Genomic DNA, 20556 nt, shown 5'->3' with positions numbered 1-20556 from the left:
TTTGGTGCTGCGCACCGATCCACGTGTGTGAACTTGGGCTTCTTGGTGTCCGACTTCTGGCGGAAACATTCGGCTCAGGAGGGGCCTGGCTGGGCCTGTGCGCCCGAGTGGATGAGTCAGTGCGTGGCCGAGGTGAAGGAGCAACTGGAACACTTTTCTATTCTATTCTATATTCTTTTTTGTTTGTTTGTTTTGACGGAGTCTCGCTCTGTGGCCAGGCTGGAGTGCAATGGCGCGATCTCGGCTCACTGCAACCTTCACCTCCCGGGTTCAAGCGATTTTCCTGCCTCAGCCTCCCAAATAGCTGGGACTACAGGCACATGCCACCACACCCAGCTAATTTTTGTATTTTTAGTAGAGACGGGGTTTCACCATGTTGGCCAGGGTGGACTGGATCTCTTGACCTCGTAATCTGCCCCCGCCTTGGCCTCCCAAAGTGCTGGGATTACAGGCATAAGCCACCGCGCCCGGCCTGTTTTTTGTTCTTTTGAGACAGAATTTTGCTCTCTTTGCACAGGCTAGAGTGCAATGGTGCTATCTCGCCCCACTGCAACCTCTGCCTCCCGGGTTCAAGCAATTCTCGTGCCTCAGTCTTTCGAGTAACTGGGATTACAGGCACGCGCCACCACACTCGGCTAATTTTTGTATTTTTAGTAGAGACACGGTTTCACCATGTTGGCCAGGCTAGTCCTGAACTCCTGACCTCAGGTGATCTGCCCTCCTCAGCTTCCCAAAGTGCTGGGATTACAGGCGCAAGCCACCAGGCCTGGCCTGGCACACTTCAAACTCGATGCGGGGCAACTAACACTCCTGGGGAACAGGTGGGAAGATTGGAGGGCACCGAGGCAAAGATGGGGGACCCCTTCCCATGGCCCTTCAGCTGGTGTAGGGTCCCGGGCCAACTGCCCCAGTAGGGGATTGCAGGAAGAAGTGGCCTCTACCAGGGTTAGGTGGGAGATGGGGGAGTCCTCACACTGCACCCTGTCTCCAAGTGTCCTTAAAGTGCCTCTTGGTGCATCCCACCCCCACAGCATCCTTGCCCTGTCCCCTTAGGCAACCTTATCAGATTCCCAAACATCTTCACAGGCCCCCTCCAATCAGAGTTTCCTGCCCTTCCTCCCCCAACGAACCCTAACCCTAACCCCCAGCTCTGGAGCCTCTCAAACCCTAGCCAGTCTCTCCCTGTTCCCCATGCCCCTGCAGAGAGCTCCCCTGCTAGGCCTTTCCTCCCCGGGTCTCCTGCATGGCACCAAGAATGATGGTGACATCCCCAGGTGGGTAAGAAGACAGAGTAGGATCTGGCCTTGGGCCTTCAGCCCTGCCTCTGCCCCTGGACCCAGTACCCTTACACCATCCTGTGACCAGCTTCCTGTCAGTCACAGACCAGCAAGTCCTGCCTGTCCCCATCCCAGACAAGGCACCTCCTAGCCTGGGGTCTGAGGAGAAATGGGCTCTGGCCTGGAGGGGCACTGCCACCTGCACCCCTGGGAACGAGAGGAGGAGGACACCAGCACAGTCCTTCGGTCAAATTCAGAGTTTTGTGGCAAACCATAGAGGTGTCCTCTCAAGCTGGGCCCTAGTGGGTTTGGGGAGCTGGGTGTCTTTGTTTCCAGACTCTGGGACAAGCCCAAGGCTGACTCCTGACATGCTGGGGAGCTGGGGCTCAAGGCCAGCTGCCAGGAAGGACGGGGCAGAACCTCAGACAATTCCTCTGGGGTCCTGCCCCGTCCTGGGGAGCCAGCGGGGGTGGAATTACCATGGAAGCAGGAGGCACGGACAGTGACTGTGAGGGTCCCCAGGGTTACATCTGCACCGTGTGTGGCCAGGAGAGCTGTGGCATGTGATAGGACAGTACATGGGACTTGGCTGTCTCAGCACACAAGCAGTGTCATGTCCTTTGCTTGGCTGTCAGGCATGGGGGTAGGGGGCACTTTGTGGACCCATGACTGGGTGCAGAGGGCAGGCCCTGGCTGGCATCTGCCTGAACCCAGTTATGTTTCTGCCTTTAGGGGCTGGGCGCCATGTCTCAACGCCTGTAATCCCAGCACTTTGGGAGGCCGAGGAGGGCGGACCACCTGAGGTCAGGAGTTTGAGACCAGCCTGGCCAATATGGTGAAACCCAGTCTCTACTTAAAAAAAAAAATACAAAAATTGGGCCAGGCGCAGTGGCTCATGCCTGTAAGCCCAGCATTTTTGGAGGTGGGTGGATCACCTGAGGTCAGGGGTTCGAAACCATCCTGGCCAACATGAAGAAATCCCATCTTTACTAAAAATAATACAAAATTAGCCGGGCGTGGTGGCGCATGTCTGTAATCCCAGCTACTTGGGAGGCTGAAGCAGAATTGCTTGAACCTGGGAGGCAGAGGTTGCAGTGAGCCAAAATCGCACCACTGCACTCCAGCCTGGGCAACAAGAGTGAAACTCCTTCTAAAAAAAAAAAAAAAAAAAAAATTAGCCAGGTGTGGTGGTGTGCGCCGGTAATCCCAGCTACTCAGGAGGCTGAGGCAGGAGAATCACTTGAACCTGGGAGGCAGAGGTTGCAGTGAGCTGAGATCGAACCACTGCACTCCAGCCTGAGTGACAGTGAGACTCCCTCTCAAAAAACAAAATGAAACAAATTAGCCAGGCATGGTCGTAGGCGCCTACAGTTTCAGCTACTCGGGAGGCTGAGGCAGGAGAATCACTGGAAACCAGGAGACGGATGTTGCAGAGTCGACTGCCTTGAGTGCCTCTAGGAAGCTTTGCTTTGCCACTCCTGGCTGTGTCCTCCACCCTGCCCCCTATCGCCACACAGCAGCTGGGACTCTGCCTCAGCTCTGTGGGGAACCCCACAAAGGACTCTTTCTGCCCCCTACTCACTGTCCTCCCGGCACTCGCCCCCTCACACTCTGTGGTCCATCTGATGGGGCTCTCTTACCTAAGCCCTCCATGGGCTCCCAATGGCCCCCAGTTCAAATCCCAAACTCCCTCTCCTGACGTAAGCAGTCCCTTCTTGATCTGACCACACCCAGGCTTTCCTGTTCCTCCTTCCTAGGCATGGTGTGCCTCCTGTTGGTCTGATCTTTATGCTTTTACCCCTGGAAGAGGCCCTGACACCACCTCCTCCAGGAAACCTTCCCTGATCTCCCTACACATTTGTCTATTGAGCACCTACCACATTAGTGCAGGCTCCCCTCTGCCCAGTGCCTGTCTCCTCTGCTCCACTGGAGACCCCCTCAGAGCCAGGCACAGGGCAGAGTACTCCACAATACCCCTGGAGGCATGAGCAGAATGAATGCAACCGGGTCCTGTGCTTCCTGAAGCCCAGCGATTTGGCATGCCTCTCTCTCCTTCAGGGGAGGCCCAAGTTGATTCACCCAGGTGGGAAATCATGCCCTGCCCCCAAGCTGAATGCCTTTCTATCCTCTCCCACTCCCATTCTATGAGACTGTGGGGAGCTCCTGAGGGCAAGGACAGCCCCGCCTTCCCTCAGCACGGTTTTTGGTCCCGGGGCTGGGCACCCACCGCTGCTTGCGATTCTCTTCCTAGCCCGCAGGCCAGTCCGTGACTGTGTAAATACACTTTATTTTCCATCTTTCCCGCCTGGGCGACATGTGGAGTGAACAGGCAGTGTGCAAAATGGTGGTGGGCAGTGTAGGGGGCGTGTGGGAGAGCCCCATGAGTGCCTGCCCCAGTCCCCAGGCTTCGTAACGCTGAAAAGTGGGCAGCTAGGAAGCGGGGACGGAGCAGGGGTCCCCACCCAGGACGCGCCAGGGAGATTGCTTGTGACGCTACTCTACTGGAGGCCCCAGGAGCACCGAGGGGGGCAGCCCCCAGGGTCGTGAGGCCCGAGGGGCCAGGGGGAGGGAGGAAGGGGCCTGGGGGGCATCGTTGGATTTTGGCACCGTTCTCAGCTCTGATTCAGCAGAGGCAACGGGACCACCAGGAGGAAGTGAGGGGAGGCCGCTCGCTGGGAAGCTCCTGCCTGGGGGCCTGGCCCTGGCTGAGGGTGGGGCTGGGAACACAGGAAGAAAGGGAAGTAGATGGAGGCCGAGGACCCCCATAGAGATACCCCTCCACCACTGGCCAGGATAGGGGGCGCGAGTGTCTCCCAGAGGAAGATGTGGGGCGCTGGGGAGAGGGGTCTCTTCACTTCCTGGAAGCTGCTCTGGCCCCAGAGAAGCAGGGAGGCTTCCCGCTGGCCACTCATTCCCCAGGCGCCCCGCACACAGTAGGGGGACTTTGGTTTCCGCTGCAGGGGCCATGGTGCCTGCGCCAGGCAGGAGAGGCCGGCCTGGCCATCTGTCCCCAGCGGCCTGACTCCCCTAGAGATGGCCAGGGGCTAGTCAAGGGTCACTTCGTCCCGAGGAGTGTCGTGGGGTGCTGATGTCCAGCCCAGAGCTGGCGATCTCCTTCCTCAGGCCTCGGTTAGCTCCTGAGCGCTTCCCAGCAATGCCGCCCTTGTCCCAGAAGGAAGCCTGCTAGGAGGTGGGAGCTGCCTGCTTGTTCAGTGCTGGGACCTCTGGGTCGTCTGTCCCCTGCCCTCTGCCCTCCTGTTAAGAGAGCAGTCAGCCCCTCCAGGCACCCCTGGAACGCCAGAGGGCCCGGAGGGGTACAGACCAAGATGGGTAAACACTGCTGGGGAGGGAGAGCCTGCCCCGGGGTCCTGAGGAGACCCAGGTCGGACCCTACCCTCTGCGCTGCCTCTCCGGGCCTCGCTTTAGGGGTGACCGAGCCACAGAGGGCGCGTAGTTTGTCAAGTGCGGCAGGTGGGGAGCAGAATGCAGACTGCCCATGCGCCCCCCGCGGCTGCGGCCTCCTGACTCCGGGCGCGCTGGGCACGGCCTCAGTTGTCCAGGCCCTGGCTGTAGGGCGCGGCCAGCTCATCGGCGTCGCTGTCTGAGCTGCCCTCGCTGTCCTTGGCCGGCCGCTCCAGACGGCGGAAGAAGCGCGCATCGCGCGGGGACAGAGGGTACAACGCGTCCTGCAGGGCAGCGCCCACGCCTACGCCAAGTAGCTCCTCGTCCGACGACGGCAGCGAGTCCTCGTCCAGGTGCCGCGCCAGGCTCAGCCCGTCGAAAGCCAGCGGGTCCTCGAAGGGCGGCGGGCCCTTCAGCAGCCGCACCTGGGGCGGGGGACCGGCGCTGCAGGCGTGGACCGGCCTTCTGCCCCGCCCTCCCAGCCGCATCCTCCGCAAGGCACCGGCGCTCGGCTAGTCCCAGGCCGACGACACCCAGGCCTGTCCCAGGCATCCCCGCGCCGGCTCACCTCGGCCTTCAGCTCCTCGATCTGGTCCTTGAGCTCGCGGATGTACTGCGATGAGTCCGAGTGGTTCAGCTGGCCCTGGATGCGGCCTTCCTCCCTCTGCGGGGTGCGCCAGGTCACGCGGGGCCAGTGCCATGCTGGGCCTGGGGTCCGGCCCCGCTCCTGCCCCAGGCCCTGCCCCTGCCCCCGCCCCCCCACCCCGGCCCCGCCGCTCACCTGGATCTCCAGCTCGGCAATGCGCTGCCGCATCTCGGCCACCGCAGCCATGCTGTCCGCCTCCCGCAGTCGCACAGCCATCACCTCCTCCTTGCTCTGGGGTCGGGGGATTGGGGGGAAAGGAGGGCGGGTCAGGGGGCGGGGCGCATCAGGGGGCGGGACCGCGGGCAGGGGCGAATGAGGAGGCGGGGCCAAGGGCGGAGGCGGGTCAGGAGGCGGGACCGCGGGCAGGGGAGGTGCGGGCGGGGGCGGGTCAGGAGGCGGGGCCGCGGGCGGGAGAGGAGCGGGCGGGGGCGGGTCAGAAGGCGGGACCGCGGGCAGGGGAGGTGCGGGCGGGGGCGGGTCAGGAGGCGGGGCCGAGGGCGGGGGCGGGAGGACCGCGGGCAGGGGCAGATCAGGAGGCAGGACCGCGGGCAGAGGCGGATTGGGGGCGGGGCCTCATGTAGGGGCGCGTCCGGCGGCGGTGCCACGGGCAGGGCGGGGCGGGTCCGCGGGGGTCTGCACCTTGCACTCGGCCTCCGCCTGCTTGCGGCGGCTTTCGCTGAGCTGCGTCTGCAGCCCCTTGTTCTGTGCGGCCAGGTACTGCAGCTTCTCCTGCAGCGCCGCGCGCTCCGCCTCCACGCGGTTCAGAAGGTTGCGGTGGATGTGGTCCTGGGGTAGGGAGGAAGGGAGGACGAAGGACGGCGGCGGTCAGGGCCTAACCCAGGGGCTGGCCACGGACACCACGCGCCTTCCCCGACGGGCAGGCCCCCCAAGTCCACCTGAGTCTCAAGTTCCACCACGCGCTGCCGCAGCTCGCGGCCCTCGGCCAGCGCCTGGGCCTCGCGCAGACGCACGCTCATCAGCTCGTCCTGCAGCTCGCCCACGACCAGCTTCCGTGGGGACTCCTTCCAGCGGCCGCCGCGGGCCAGATGGGCCTGGCGGGTGAAGCCGAGAGGCCGGCGGTCAGCCTCCGCCCAAGAGCCCCGAGGGGACGGCCCTAGGGGGCGCCCTGCTCTCCGGCGCCCACCCGGCCCTCACCTGCCAGGTGTCCGAGAGCTCCTGCAGCTGCAGTTTAAGCTCTCGCGTCGAGGCCACCGCCTGGCCCTCCCGCACCTTGAGCGCCTTCAGCTCCTCCTGCAGCTGCGCCACGTTGTTCTCGTCAGGCAGCGAGCTGTTCCTCTGCGGGGAGAGAGGGGTCAAGGCCTGGGGGAACAGCGCAGCCGCATGGCCCTTCCTGCAGGACAAACGCCCCCAGCCACATTTCCTCCTGAGCTCCGCCTTGGGCGGCTCAGATGGGGGAGGGCGACCCCCTTGACAAGGCCCACGGGGAGCGGACTCGCCTGTGGAAGCCGGTTGGAGCTCATCAGCTATAAAATGGGTGTGGTAACAGCACCTACTCTCACAGGGTGTCCTAGGGCAACCCCCATAAACGCCGCCCTGCACACACTGACTCCCCGAGGTCTGAGATCCATCCCCTCAGCGACATGATCAGGTGGAGGACCTGCCCCAGCAGAAACACCCTGTCTGCCCTCTGGCCCCCAGGCCGGGCCACACCAGGCCAGGCAGTCCCTCTCCCCGGGAACAGGCTGAGTGCCAGCCTAGGCCCTGTCCTGGTGTCCCAGGGCTCAGTGATGGAGGATTTGTGCTCCAGGACCCAAATCCAGCTTTCTGGATGAGGTCCGCACTGACCGTGTTTGGGTCTAGTGCTGGGACAGATCTAGCAGCATGTCCTGGAGGCACACTTCCCTGTGAAGTGGAGGGAGGCGGGAGAAGAGCCCAGCCCTTGGCTGGGGATGAGGGCCTGGAAGCAGATGGCCTCTCAGTCCTCCATTTGGGAGGACTCCCAAAATAGCGCAGGCTCGAGGGAGTGGGGAATGGCTCCTGCTGAGTGTGTGAATGGATCCCTGGGTGCTTTCCTTCCTCTGGGAGCTCCGTGGGAGAGTGGAGTCGATGCCAAGTCAGAGAGCAGTTGGGGAGGGACCCAGAAGGCCTGGGATGGTGTTTCCATGGGAATGTGTAGGGAGGCAGCCCCAATGGGCCTGGGCCTTCCTTTCTCTCCGTCCTGTCCCCCTCCCCCATCCCCCTCTCCCCCCTTCCTTCCTGGAACCCAGTACTGGGGGAAATACACACAGGTGGGATGGGGGTATCCAGGAAGCTCACAGAAGCTGCCACACTGCTGGAGTTTGCCTCATACAGGAGGGTGGGCATGCCCGGCGTGGGGTTGTGCTGTGTGTGCGCATATGTGTGGTTGTGTGTGCATGGGGGTGGGGGATTCTGACCTGGGGTCACTCCCAAAGCTTACCCAGGACCCCTCCTGTGCCCCAGGGTCCCCCCAACACCTGCCTGCCTGCCTCCCCGTCGCACCTTTTCCATGTCAAGAACCTTGTCCTGCATCTCCCGAAGGGCCCCCAGTGTCTCCATCTCCCGCAGCCTCGACTGCTCCAGCTCGGTCTCCAGGTGGGACACGAAGTCTTCTGTGAGGCGGGGGTTCTCCTGGGGGAGGCAGAGAGCTGCGTGGGGCCCCAGGCCATGGCTGGGGGATGGGCAGCCTCCATGCCTGCTGGCTTCTGCCCCCCTCCCCAGAGCCCTTCAGCAGGGAGAGGGGCCCAGGCCTGGGGTGTCCTGGGCTGGACCCCCTGATGCTCAGGGCCTAGAGGTCCGGGCATCCATGCAGCTGGCCTGGTCCAGCTTCCTTCCTGGAAAGGCTGCACAGAGGGGACATTCTGAAAGGGGACTTGCCCTGGCCTTTGGATGCCCCACGGGACCCCAGTGACTGTGGTTTTCCGGGATCACTGGTGAGGGTGGGAGATGGGTTCTTGCTGGGTGGTCACCGTTCCAGCCACATGGTGGGCGAGGCCGGGGGTGGGGTGAGGCCTGGGGCTGTGCTCCTGTCTCTTCACCTCTCTCCTCTGCATCCCACCCTCCATTTCAAAACAGGGAAGGATGGGGAAAGAGTTTGTGGGTATCACCCTCTTGCTCCATGCCCTGGCTTCTCAGAAGTTCCCCAGTGGGGGCCCCCGGAGTGATGGACACTGTCACCTGGACCTGAAAAAGGACACCTTGTCCCTGGGGTGGGAGCTAGGCTCCCTCTCACTGACCCTGTGGCCTGGCAGGGCAGTTCTCTGGGGGACTGCCTCAGCCCTCCCAGCCACCACCCTCTTCCTGTGGGTCTCTGAGATCCATGTGTGACAGTGGCTCTGCCTCGGCCCAGATGGCCTCCAGGCCCTATGTGGTTCCTCTGGGCCACCTCATCTTGTCTGCAGTGGCCTCCCTTTGGGCCTGAGGAGGTGGCCTTGGGCCTCCCTGATCTCTGCATCCCCCCAAAGCTGGAGCTCAGGGGTGGCTGGTGGAGTCTCCCTGATGAGCCTGAAAGGCGGCCTCATGTGGTGGGTGGGATGAGCCCAGCTTCAGTTTCCCTAATGTCCATGCTGCCTCAGAGCAAGGTGGGACAAGAGTGCTCGCAGACTCTGAGGGCCACAACGCCAGCATCACACGGATGTGGTTCATGGGGACAAGTGAGAAACAGTGAAGCTCCCCTTCTCCTCCCCAGGAGCAGTGGATCAGCTAGAATCCCCTGGCCAAGGCTTGAGCCACAGTCTCTGGGCCTGGGGGTGGAGGGGGCACCTCTGTATTGGATGGCTCTTCTTTCTCAAGCACTCCATGGTTTCTCCAACCCACACCCCACTGCCAGGCCCTGCTGGGTCAGGCCAGGATGGCAGCGGGGCCTACAGCATCGCTCCCTGCCCCTCCAGGGCATGTGTCCCTGTGGCCTGCAGGGTTTAGGGCTGCAGCCACTGGTGGTCCCTGCAATCAGCAAGGCCAACTGCTGGGTGCAGCTGCAGTTAAGTTTTTTTTTTTTTTTTGAGATGGAGTCTTGCTCTGTCACCCAGGCTGGAGTGCAGTGGTGCCATCTCGGCTCACTGCAACCTCCTCCTCCCGGGTTCAAGCGATTCTCCCGCCTCAGCCTCCTGAGTAGCTGGGACTACAGGTGCACACCACCATACCCAGCTTATTTTTGTATTTTTATTAGAGATGGGGTTTCATCATGTTGGCCAGGCTGGTCTTGAACTCCTGACCTCAGGTGATCTGCCCGCCTCAGCCTCCCAAAGTGCTGAGATTACAGGCGTGAGCCACTGCACCAGGTCGCAGTTAAGTTCTAAACGATTTCAGGAGAAGCAGATCTTGGGGTGGGGCCCCAGCTCATGGGCCTGCCCATCATGGGACCCAAAGTTCATGGCCCATAAGACACTCAGGGTGCCCCCTCAGCCCCACCCTGCCGGTTCAGAGCTCCCCAAACAGTCCCGGACTGCCCTGCTCCCATTCTTCATGGCTGGCCCCCCAGGGACACCCAACAATCCTTCAGACCCTGGGGTAAGGAGTCACAGCCCTGTCTGCTGCCTGTGACACAGAGGGAACCCTGCAGGGACAGCCCGGTCTTCAGAGGCCTCCGTGCTGAGGCTGGGGGTTGGGAAGTCAGATACTGCAGACACACTACAAGGTGGCAAGAAATGGAAATCAGGATGTCTCAGAATGTGGAGCTGTTGGGGGAGAATCTGCGCTTGTCTCTGGGTTCCCCTTACCCCAGAAAGGAACAGGAGGGCCAGGCGCTGAGGCGGGGCAGATATGAGCCCTGAAAGAAAACCGTTGGGCGGGGGCGGGGGCGCAGGCCCTGGCCCCGCCTAGCAACTCCGCACACCCACCAGTACCTGCTGCTCCTGTAGCTGCCGGATGGTGCTCTGTGCCTTCTGCAGGTCCTCGGCCGCCGAGCTGCACTGCTGCCGCACCACCGCCAGCTCCCGCTTGATGACGTAGTTCTCCTCTGCTTCCTGTGCCCGTGTCACTTGCCCCTGAGAACAGCAAGGACAGGTGGCAGGGGGAGGCCGTGACCCTCGGCTCCCACCCAAGGCCCTGCCTCCCGCCACAGGGGGAGGCCCAGAGAGTGGAGGTGGGGGGAAGTGAGGTGGGGGGCCTCCCGTACTCAGAGCCTGGGATGAGCGTCCCACTGGGCCTGGGGACGTGGGTGGGTGACAGGCAGGAATAGGACACCTGGAGGAGCCCGGGAGGAACAGAGCTAGCCCTGGGCTTGGAAAGCTCCATCTCCTTCCCCACTCTGGCTCTCAGTCTCTGCCCCAGTTGGGGTCCTTATCCAGGGGCACAGCGAGGCATTCATGCCAGACTCTGCTGGTGAGGGTGAGGATCTGGGGACAGCCGAGGCCCGGCAGGACAGGGCTGGGCTCCCGGGGGCATTCACCTCTCCCAGGGGCATCTTCTCTAGTCCTGGGCTCTGGGGCCTCCACCTGCCTGGGGCTAAGACCCCCTTTTTTTCCCCCACCTCATCTTCGTCCCCTACCCAACTTGGGCCCCCCATTCCAGGCTCAAAGCCACCAGGTGGCGGGTGGCAGCTTCCAGATAAAGCCATTCAAGATGAGGTGGCAGCAGGAGCAGGTGAGTTAGAGAAGGTGGTAGCAGGCATTGCAGGTAGGAGCAGAGAGCAGCAGCGTGAGGGCCGGGGCGCGTGTGTGCGTGTGTACATGTGTTGTGCGTGTGTGTGACCGCAGCACTGCATACACCAGGGCCTTATGTGAATATGCTTTTAGGTTCCCCAGCCCTCCTGGGTCACCACCCTGTGTCGCCCGGAGGAAGCTTTCTGTACATGCATGTGGACATTCACACCCAAACGCACTCACAGCCCCTCCACACACACACTTCTCCCCACTTCACATGCCCCGCCCCCGGGAAGCCTCTGTGTCCCCCAGAAGCGGTCCCCAGCTGCCCCATGCATGGCGCCAGGCCTGCCCGCAGAATGGCAGGGAAGAGGCGGTTACTGGCTGTCATGTGCAGGGTGCAGGGAAGGGGCCAGGAAGGAATCCGGAGAGGGGATAAAAAGCTACAGTACCTGGATTAACCTATCAGCCAGAGCAGCGCTCTCCTACCCGGCGAAGGGGGTTCCCAGCGACAGGGGGAGGAGGCAGAGCGGAAGGCGCGGGGACAGGAGAGGGGAGACAGACAAGAACCACTTGTCACTAACGCAGTGGACTATCTCTAGAAGCAGGGGAGAGAGGAGGGAAGACCAGAGAACCAGCAGGAGAGGACCCGGAGGAAGACCAAAGCTAGAGCCAGCTCCGTCCTGGAGAGGGGTTCGGCGTGAGCGGGGAGGTCGGGGGTGCCTGTGGCTGTGGGGGAGGCCGCAGGGCTGGGAAACCCACTGTCCCACCCTCCAGGGCCAGCCGGGCCACGGCTGGCTGGAAAAACTGGGGGGGTGGGGGGAATTTCGGCTTTGTGCAGACCTCCCGGAGAGTGGGAGAGGAGTGGGGTGCGTTTTAATTTTAAGGCAGAATAAGGCTTTGGGGTGAGAGCAATCAAATCCGGTTGCCGACCCACTTCCTGTGGCCAGTGGAGGGTCAAGTGAGGATGAGTGAGGAGCAGGAAGTGGGGGCTCCCAGGGCTGGGGCTCAGTGAGCCCCCGATTCCACCCCCATCTTTAGCATGTTGGGGAGCAGAGTCCGGGCTGTGGCTCCCCACCATGGCGCCACGCTTCTCCTCCACTGGGTTTCCTTTCCTTTCTTTTGAGGGCAAGACTTCCAAATTACAGGGTGGGGTGGCTTGTGGCCCAATTACGGGGCTCGTCCATCAAAGCAGCCGTTCTCCCTCCTCCTCACCCCTCCCCATCTGCGCAGCCGGGGAGGGCGCGGAACAAAAATGGATTCCCGTGGCTGCAGGCCACTGGGTTGCAACTCGCCCCCACTCCAGGATTAATCACAATACGAGTCACCCCGTTACAGGGCACTCCAAATCGGGTTCAGGTCGGGTCCCGGGGCAGGAAGGTAGGGCTGCTTAGTCCTCCAGAGAGGGAAAGACTTGGTGGATTCCACCCCAGGTTAGCGGCCATGCCCCGCATGGTGGGTCACACCCCATGGTGACCATGTCCCCACAGTGGCCATGCCCCTCACCTTCTCTAGGGTTTCAATCCGCTGTTTCAGGAGCCGGTTCTCCGTCCGAAGCCTCTATGGGGGTGGGGGGAGATCATGTCATAGCCCGCCCCCATGCCTGTCTACACACACCCCTCATTTACCCACGGCCGGCGTCAGTCCCCTTAGGGCCAGGCCACTTTTCTGGGCAGGGCACAGCCAGCGTCTTACGTTCTGGGTCAGCGATTTCAGAAAACAGGGCCAATTCCTGTTCAGACTGGCTTGATTACAAAAAAATAAAAAATTTTAAAACAAACCTGGGTTCAGCAAAAATAACGTGAGTGCCTTCGTGGCCACGTGTGTGTTTGGGGGCCAGTCAGTACCCACACCCCCTCAGAAGACTCCATCCCACACGTGGGTCAGTCTGCCCCGGGTTGTGCGGGAATCAGTGGGGGAAGCGGCTGTGGAGCAGCCGCCACGCACCCCTCGCTGCTTTGCCCCAAGCACCCAGGTTCAATTCCGGGGGCAGGCTCCTCTTTGAGTCTGGGTCCAGCGTGCTGATCACGCATCCTTTCTCGACAACTACATTCCCATGACCTGCCGAGAGCAACCTGTCCCCAGTGGTTTTTGCTCTTCCCTGGCTGGGGTTTCGAAGACGTCTCCCTTGCTCCTGCCTTCCATTCTGTGCTGATGGATTTTGGCTAGATAGTTGCGGTTTTAGGCCAGGTGCAGTGGCTTACGCTTGTAATCCCAGCACTTTGGGAGGCCGAGGCAGGCAGATCACCTGAGGTCAGGAGTTTGAGACCAGCCTCTACTAAAAACACAAAGATTAGCCAGGCGTGGTGGTGCATGCCTGTAATCCCAGCTACTGGGGAGGCTGAGGTAGGAGAATCACTTGAACCCGGGAGCAGGGGTTGCAGTGAGCTGAGATCACATCACTGCACTGCAGCCTGGGTGACAGAGCAAGACTCTGTCTCCAAAAAAAAAAGAGAAAAAGATATTTGCACTTTAGGTTCCCCTAGGACCCTCTGGGGAGCAGGTGAGGTTTGCAAACGAGTTGAATCTTGACTGTACCTGCGCCCCCTTGCTTGATACGAAGGTGGTACAGAAATTGTTTGGATTGGCAGGTGAGTGAGGGTCCTGCCACACTGCAGGTCACACAGAATATTTCCTGGGTTTCTTCTGGGGAGAAAAGGTGATGGAAACACCTAGAACATTCCCAGGAAGCAAATGCAGTCAGACAGAACTGCAGACTTGACAGTCATTGATGCATGTTATGTGGGGAAACTGAGTCAGAGTGGGGCAGGGCATTGCCCTAGTCCCTCAGTTCGGCTGGGTCAGAGCTATTTCAGGTCTCTGGTCCTCATAGCAATCTGAAGCCCTGATCCCTGGCCCCTGGGTTTCCCTATCATCTCTCTGGCTTCAACCCATCACAGCACCAAGCACAGCCATCCTTGCAGGAGCTGGGCGCACCTTTTGTATTTATTTCTATATTTTTGTAGAGACGGGGTATTGCTATGTTGCCTAGACTGGTCTCCAACTCCTGGCCTCAAGCCACCCTCCCACCTCAGCCTCCCAAAGTGTTAGGATTATAGGTGTGAGCCAGCGTGCCTGCTGGAGCTGGAATTGAATCCTTGTCTGTTGCACTCCAGTGTTAGCCACTGTGTGGCTCTGCCCCTGAAGAGCATGGAGCCAGGCTGTGTTGGGTTTGTGTCTGTGTCTGTTCCTATCACTGGGGCACCCTCAGTCTCAGCTGTGACTTTGGCACACAGCAGGCGCTCAATAAATGTTTTCTTTCTTTTTTTTTTTTGAGACAGACTCTCACTCTGTCGCCTAGGCTGGAGTGCAATGGTGCAGTCTTGGCTCACTGCAACCTCCGCCTCCCGGGTTCAAGTGATTTTCCTGCCTCAGCCTCCCGAGTAGCTGGGATTACAGGTGTGTGCCACCACACCTGGCTAATTTTTGTATTTTTAATAGAGACGGGGTTTCACTGTATTAGCCAGGCTGGTCTCCAGCTCCTGACCTCAAGTGATCCACCTGCCTCTGCCTCCCAAAGTGCTGGGATTACATGCTTGAGCCATCGCGCCCGGCAGTAAATGCTTGTTGAGTAAATAACTAAAATCACGTGTAAAGGGAAGAATGCGCAAGGAAGGAGAGAGAAGCTTTGCACACTCAGGGAACCCCCTGACTTTGCAGGGCTGGCGGGCCAGGTGCCCCAGGAACCAGGGGCCCCGGGTGAGTGCCCACACCCTGCCCTACACACCCTGGTGTCTGGGCCCTGCGTGCTCCATCTTTCCCCAGAGGGCGGTCCCCTTGGGGGGTCCTCCACTGCAAACTTCTTGAAATTCCTCCAGCCTCCAAGGCACGCTGCTGCGCTGGGCTTTTAGCCCTCGACACCCTGGGCCCGGAGCCTCTGCCCAGGTCAGCCTTGCCCACCGCGTGCACATCCTTGTTCAGAGCATTTAGAGTCCACACTCTAGTTCAGTGGTTTATTGATTGCTTCCCCATGACGCTGGGCGGCCCAGCGGGGCAGGGACCTTGACTGTCTTGGTTACCGCGGCGTCAGGCGGGGGAGGCGCGCACAGCTGGCCTAACAGGTGAAGGACGGCGCAGGTGGGCCTCCGCCTGTCCGCCAAGGACGGCCGGGTCCGCCTGTGCGCTGGGAAGGCCCGCCCCCTAGCGGCCGATCTTTAGAGTACGGAGGGCAGCCCCCAAGGACCTCCCATCCCTGTCGCCGCCGTCCCCCGCCCCCCCCACCCCCGGCCCCTGGACTCACTTTGATCTCGATCTGCTCCTCCATCTCCTTGCTCTTCATGGCTGCGTACTCCTTCTCCAGCCTGCAGAGTGGGAGGGCCCGGTGGTTACTGTCATGCCCTAGGGGGTCCCCCCTTCCCACCCTGGTTGCCCAGCAGACACCGACCTCTTCATCTTCTTGGGGTTGTACTTGACCTGGTAGGCTTTGAGGACCAGCTTGTCCGGGCAGCTGTCGAACTGGTGGGGGATCACTCTCTGGAAGTACTGTGGGGACACAGCCGGTTACCAGGTCACCAACATGCAGGCCGTGACCACCGGGGGCCGCCCGAGCCCTGTTGCCCTGGAGGGGGGCAGGAACCAGTCTGCCTGGGGTGTCGCCATGTCCTCAATGCTGTGTCCTCAGTGTTTGTAGAGCAATGGAAAGACTGAGCGTGAGGGGACGGAATGGGGGGCTGCCTGCAGCCAAAGCCTTAGTTTCCAGAAGAAAAGCAGGCAGATGCTGGATGTGGTGGCTCATGCCTATAATCCCAATGATTTAAAAGCCTGAGGTGGGGGAAATAAATAGCTTGAGCCCAGGAGTTTGAGACCAGTGCGGGCAACATAGTGAGACCCCATTTCTAAAAAAAAAAAAAAAAAAAAAAAATTAGCTGGGCATGGTGGTGTACACCTGTGGTCCCAGCTACTCAGGAGGCTGAAGCAGGAGGATTGCTTCAGCCCAGGAGGTGGAGGCTGCAGTGAGCTAGGACTGCACTACTGCACTCCAGCCTGGGCCACAGAGCAACTCTGACTTAAAAAAAAAAAAGAAAAAAGGAAAAGCAGGCCAAGGAGGCTCTCCTGCGAGTGAAGGCTGAGGGTCGGGGGGTCTGACACAGGGGACCTTCGTGGGGGAAGGAGGATGGGGATGCCGGGGGCCTCCGGCCTGTGCAAAGGGTTAAGGTAAGCTGAGGGGGGACACGGCTCTTGCACCCGGCCCAGCTGGCCCCCTCTGGTAGCTGTGGACAATGCCTGCCCGTGTTCACGGACACAACCGTGGCCTTTGTGCATTCTTCCCTGAAGCACCAGCTGGAGGACGCGGGGAGGGGGCAGGGCCCACACAGCAGAGAAGTGGCGGTGGGAGGCAGGCTGGCCAGCAGCAGGGCCTCCAGGCAGGCCAGGCTGGGGCGGGGCAAGGCGTGAGGTTGCCTAGACCCCCAAACTCCCTCCTGTGCCCTCACCAGGCCGGGGGGCAGGGTGGGGATGCCCTCATGGTTAGCCAGAGTCATGATCTGCCATCAGGCTTCGGGGCATCTGTGGGGTTGGGGTCAGGAGGTGGGCAGTGGGGCTCCCAGGGTTCAGCCCGGGCCTGGGCCTCCTATCTCCCTGCGGCCAGGCTGCTGGCCCCCGACTGTGTCTGGCAGAGCCTAGGGGGTCCTCTGGTCCCTTAGGGAGACCTCAGGGGAACAGAGTGGATGGGAACAGATCAGGGATGTCAGGCACGCCACCTTCCACCCTCGAAGCCCGGCCCTCTCTGTCACTTGTGAGGGCATCCTGCGACTCGGAGCCCCTGGTTAGGGGCAGCCCCGCCGGCCCTGGCCCTCCCGGCCCACCTGGGACATCCCCTCCATGTCCAGCTGCATCAGCTCCGCCTGGTTCACCTGCAGCAGGGCGAGGCCCACTCGGAACACGATCTCCAGCCCCTGCAAAGGCGGCAAAGGCAGTGGGAGGTGGAGGGCAGGGAGGCTTCTGTTCCAGCCACCTCCAAGGGGCTCTCTTCCCTCCCCAGGCACCGTCGGTCCTCACCTCATACATGAAGATGTCGAAGACCCGGGTGGCGACGGGGAGTGGGAAGGTGGTCAGGAACAGTGTGAGGAACCAGGACGAGGCGTACATGGATGTGTGGAAGCTTTGGGAGCGGAAGTGGGTGTTGAGGTCTGGGAGCTGCTCCTGCAGGGGTGGGAGGCCGGGTGGGCACAGTGAGGGGGATGCCCTCCCACCGGGGGGTGCTGGGCCTCAGTGTCCAGGGAGCCTTCCTGGACCTGCGCTGGGCAGCCCGAGGCTCCCTTCCTGGTGCTCCCTCAGCACTCTGTCTGGGGGAGGCCAAAGCACCCCGGAGCTTTGAGCAGCACGGGGTGGGGGCCAGGCAGGGATGGCAAGATCTGCAGCCGCCTGTGTGTGTTGGGGGCCCATCCTGGGTAGGCGATGCGCTCGTGGCAGCTCATGGGGTCCTCACGACAGCCTAAGAGGGTATGTCTGAGGCTGGGGGAGTTGGATCACTCCCCACAGACACCCTGAGAGCCAGAGGTGGAGCATGGGCAGGTGCCAGCCTCTGGCCCTGGGGGGAGCCCCGTCACCTTGTTACGTGACCTGCCAGCTGCTGTACCTCCCTCGGCCCCCAGCATAAAGCTTTGTGCAAGCTGTGTTGGATTGGCCTGAACTCTAGACAGCCAGAAAGTGGCAGACGGCTGGGGAAACTGAGGCTGGAGAAGGCGTTAGGATCCCCGGCTTCCTCCCAGCGCCAGGGGCTCTCTGCGCCCTGAGTTTGCAAGCTTGGCTGTGGGAGGGCTCTGCTACCCAGCCTGGGGTGGGGTGGTGCCTTCTCTGCAGCCCAGGCCTCCTCCTTGTGGCACTACAAGGCCCTCTTAGGCTACAGCACCGCCCATGCTCCAGGCCCAGGGAGTGGGGCTGTCACATCGAGGGATGACTGCACAGCCCTACCTGCCATGGCAGCTGAGGCAGGCCGGTGGTGTGTGTGTGTGTGTTCGTGTGCATGCGGGTGTGTGTATGTTCGCAAACGGCCTTGGCGGCTCTGCCTGCCAGCCAGGAGCAGGCCCTGCGGGGGCTGCTATTTATAAACAGACGTCTGCGGCTCTCCGGTAATCAGGCAGGCAGACAACACTTTCCCTCCTTCCACCACACTCTGGAGCAGACAGGGAGGTAGCTGTGGCTGTGTCCGATGTGAGCCTGCCCCACCCCTCTGCCTCAGCAGCCCTGGGAGCCCCCCTTCAGTGGTGGCTCTCCTGTCCCTCCAAGCATCCTTCAGGGCAGTGAGGCATGGGGAGAGGAGTGCCTTTTGGAGTTGGAACATCCAGGTGTGATTTCACAGGCTTGGAATTTTCAGTCCAAGAGATGCCCGGGTACGGTCTGGGGTGCCAGCCCTGCCCTCCTGCGGTCCTGCTCCCCTGCAGCCCTGCCCACCTGTGGCCTTGCCCTCCTGCAGCCCTGCTCCCCTGCAGCCCTGCCCACCTGTGGCCTTGCCCTCCTGCAGCCCTGCCCACCTGTGGCCCTGCTCACCTGCAGCATGTACTCGAACTGATAGATACAGAGTCCGAGCTCGGCCATGCTGGGTTTGAAGAGCTCCCGCAGCCGGTACTCCTGCATCAGCCGCACGAACACACAGAAGGCCTCCTCCTCAGGCATCTAGGGGGGATGGGCAGGTGCGGGGGCTCAGGGCAGTGGGGAGGGGCGTCTCGCTGCTCACCAGGGACCTGGGGTACAGGGGTCCATCTCCATGTCGGTACCTGGCTCCCTAGACTCTCATGACACACTGTTGGTCCCTGTGTCCTCACTCGCTGTTTTACTGATGGAAAGCCTGAGGATGAGGTCACCTGCCAAGGGCCACTTGGCAGGAAACAGGGGAGCTGGACTTGAACCCAGGGCTGGCCGCTGCCAGCATCCCCCTGGTTAGGACACCTCCTGTCCCAGCTGCGTCCTCTCTCCCTGTCCTAAGCCCCCCAGTTTCTCTGGAGGAGAACCCCAAGCCCCATAAACACCACGCTGGATGGCCTAAGTCCCCAGACTGAGGTTCCTGTCCAACCCTGAGAGGTGGCAGAGAGAGACACTGTGTCCCTCCGAACCCTGTCTCTGTCCTGGATGGTACAGTGGACGGGACCCAACCAGACAGGTGCCACTCACTGGGCCTTGGCCTGGCGATTGGCAGAGGTCACGGGTGTGGATAGAGAGGGAGGATCTGCCCCTAGCAGGACGCTGGGTGGAGGACACGCCACTTCTGTCCATCTCTTGGGGGCCGAGCCCAGGGTGGGCTGTTGTCTGGCAGGAGCCCAGCCACCCCCCAGCCACCTACCTGCATGAGGAGCAGGCCCACGATGAAGGCGCTTCCCTGGCAGTAGCCCACCTCCCGGTCTACCAGCGAGTATGCCTAGAAGGGAACGGGTCCTGAGGGCAGGGTCCCGCCGTCCAGCACAGCCGGTGAACTGGGGAACTGCTCCTTCCTTTGGGACCAAGGGAGCGGGGAGCCCTGGGCCTGACCTTCATGACGTTGAAGAGGACCTCCTGGCCCAGGCTGTCCTGGCCCTTGAAGAACTCGTGTTCTGGGTAGGTGCGGGCGATGTCCCTGCGGATCAGCTTCTCACATGGCGAGGACATCTTGAGCAGCTCGGAGTACTGGTTCTTGACTGGCATGTCTGTGGCGCTGCACAGCAGCTGCCACACGATGGCCCGGAAGTGGTGTGGGATGCCCTTGCGGATCAGCTCCTGGCCATGGGAGTGGGAAGCCGGGGCTGGACTTGGTCCCAGTGCAGCCTCCCCGTGGCCACCCAGCCCAGCTCCTCAGGTGTGGCTCATCCAGGCCTCGAGCATGGCACAGAACTCGTGGTCCCCAATCCTTTTACACCTCCTTTTTTTAGAGACAGGGTCTCACTCTGTCACCCAGGCTGGAGTGCAGTGGTGCGATCATAGCTCCCTGCAGCCTTGAACTCCTGGGCTCAAGCGATCCTCCTGCCTCAGCTTCCTGAGTAGCTGGGACTACAGTTGTGCACCACCACGCCTGGCTAATTTTTAAACTTTTTTTTTTTTTTGAGATGGAGTCTCGCTCTGTTGCCCAGGCTGGCAGTGGCGTGATCTTGGCTCACTGCTACCTCTTGCCTCCCAGGTTCAAGTGATTCTCCTGCCTCAGCCTCCCAAATAGCTGGGATTACAGGTGCGCGCCACAACACCCAGCTAATTTTTGTATTTTCAGTCGAGTTGGAGTTTCGCCGTGTTGGCCAGGCTGGTCTTGAACTGCAGACCTTAGGTGATCTGCCCGCCTCGACCTCCCAACATACTGGGATTACAGGCGTGAGCCACCGCGCCCGGCCTACCTGGCCAATTTTTAAACTTTTTATAGAGTCGGAGTCTCATTATGTTGCCCAGGCTGGCCTCGAACTCCTGGCCTCAAGCGATCCTCCCACCTTGGCCGCCCAAAGCGCCGAGATTCCAGGCGTGAGCCACCGCACCCCCATCCTTCATGGACACTACAGGGCAGCAAGCACATGGGCACCCGACGGTGCAGGGCCTGTCCAGCACCACCCTGACTCACTCTCTCCTGTCCCTGTGCCCTGACAGGACACCCTGAAAGTGCCTGCACATCTCCACTGCTGCCACTGTGCCCAGGCTGGGGCCCCACAGACCCTGGCGCTGCCTGGTGGCTGAGTGACCGCGCACCACCTGCCCACGCCGTCGGCCCAGCCCCGCCTGC

The 20556-nt window shown here is 61.4% G+C and overlaps 1 protein-coding gene across 3 annotated transcripts in view; it reads right to left on the bottom strand.

Moving 5' to 3' along the window:
* Positions 1-3544: 3544 nt before the first annotated feature.
* EVI5L (ecotropic viral integration site 5 like) overlaps positions 3545-20556 on the bottom strand; it is a 34955-nt gene continuing 17943 nt past the window's right edge. For 2 of the 3 annotated variants that reach the window (XM_032169498.2, XM_058425539.1), the window contains exons 4-20: positions 19350-19574; positions 19165-19239; positions 18375-18500; positions 16884-17027; positions 16691-16780; positions 15271-15368; positions 15127-15187; positions 12393-12446; positions 11339-11371; positions 10149-10289; positions 7807-7935; positions 6481-6621; positions 6222-6377; positions 5965-6111; positions 5461-5556; positions 5248-5343; positions 3545-5104 (exon numbers count right to left, since the gene is read on the bottom strand). In XM_032169498.2, coding sequence (XP_032025389.1) covers positions 4826-5104; positions 5248-5343; positions 5461-5556; positions 5965-6111; positions 6222-6377; positions 6481-6621; positions 7807-7935; positions 10149-10289; positions 11339-11371; positions 12393-12446; positions 15127-15187; positions 15271-15368; positions 16691-16780; positions 16884-17027; positions 18375-18500; positions 19165-19239; positions 19350-19574 — 2091 coding nt within the window. In that variant the 3' untranslated portion in view covers positions 3545-4825. The remainder of the gene's footprint in view (positions 5105-5247; positions 5344-5460; positions 5557-5964; positions 6112-6221; positions 6378-6480; positions 6622-7806; positions 7936-10148; positions 10290-11338; positions 11372-12392; positions 12447-15126; positions 15188-15270; positions 15369-16690; positions 16781-16883; positions 17028-18374; positions 18501-19164; positions 19240-19349; positions 19575-20556) is intronic. The other variant, XM_032169499.2, reaches the window with a different exon arrangement.

Source organism: Hylobates moloch, unplaced genomic scaffold (genome assembly GCF_009828535.3).
Source record: "Hylobates moloch isolate HMO894 unplaced genomic scaffold, HMol_V3 SCAFFOLD_12, whole genome shotgun sequence".
NCBI classification, from domain to species: domain Eukaryota; kingdom Metazoa; phylum Chordata; class Mammalia; order Primates; family Hylobatidae; genus Hylobates; species Hylobates moloch.
This window is presented reverse-complemented; position numbering and strand designations above follow the sequence as displayed.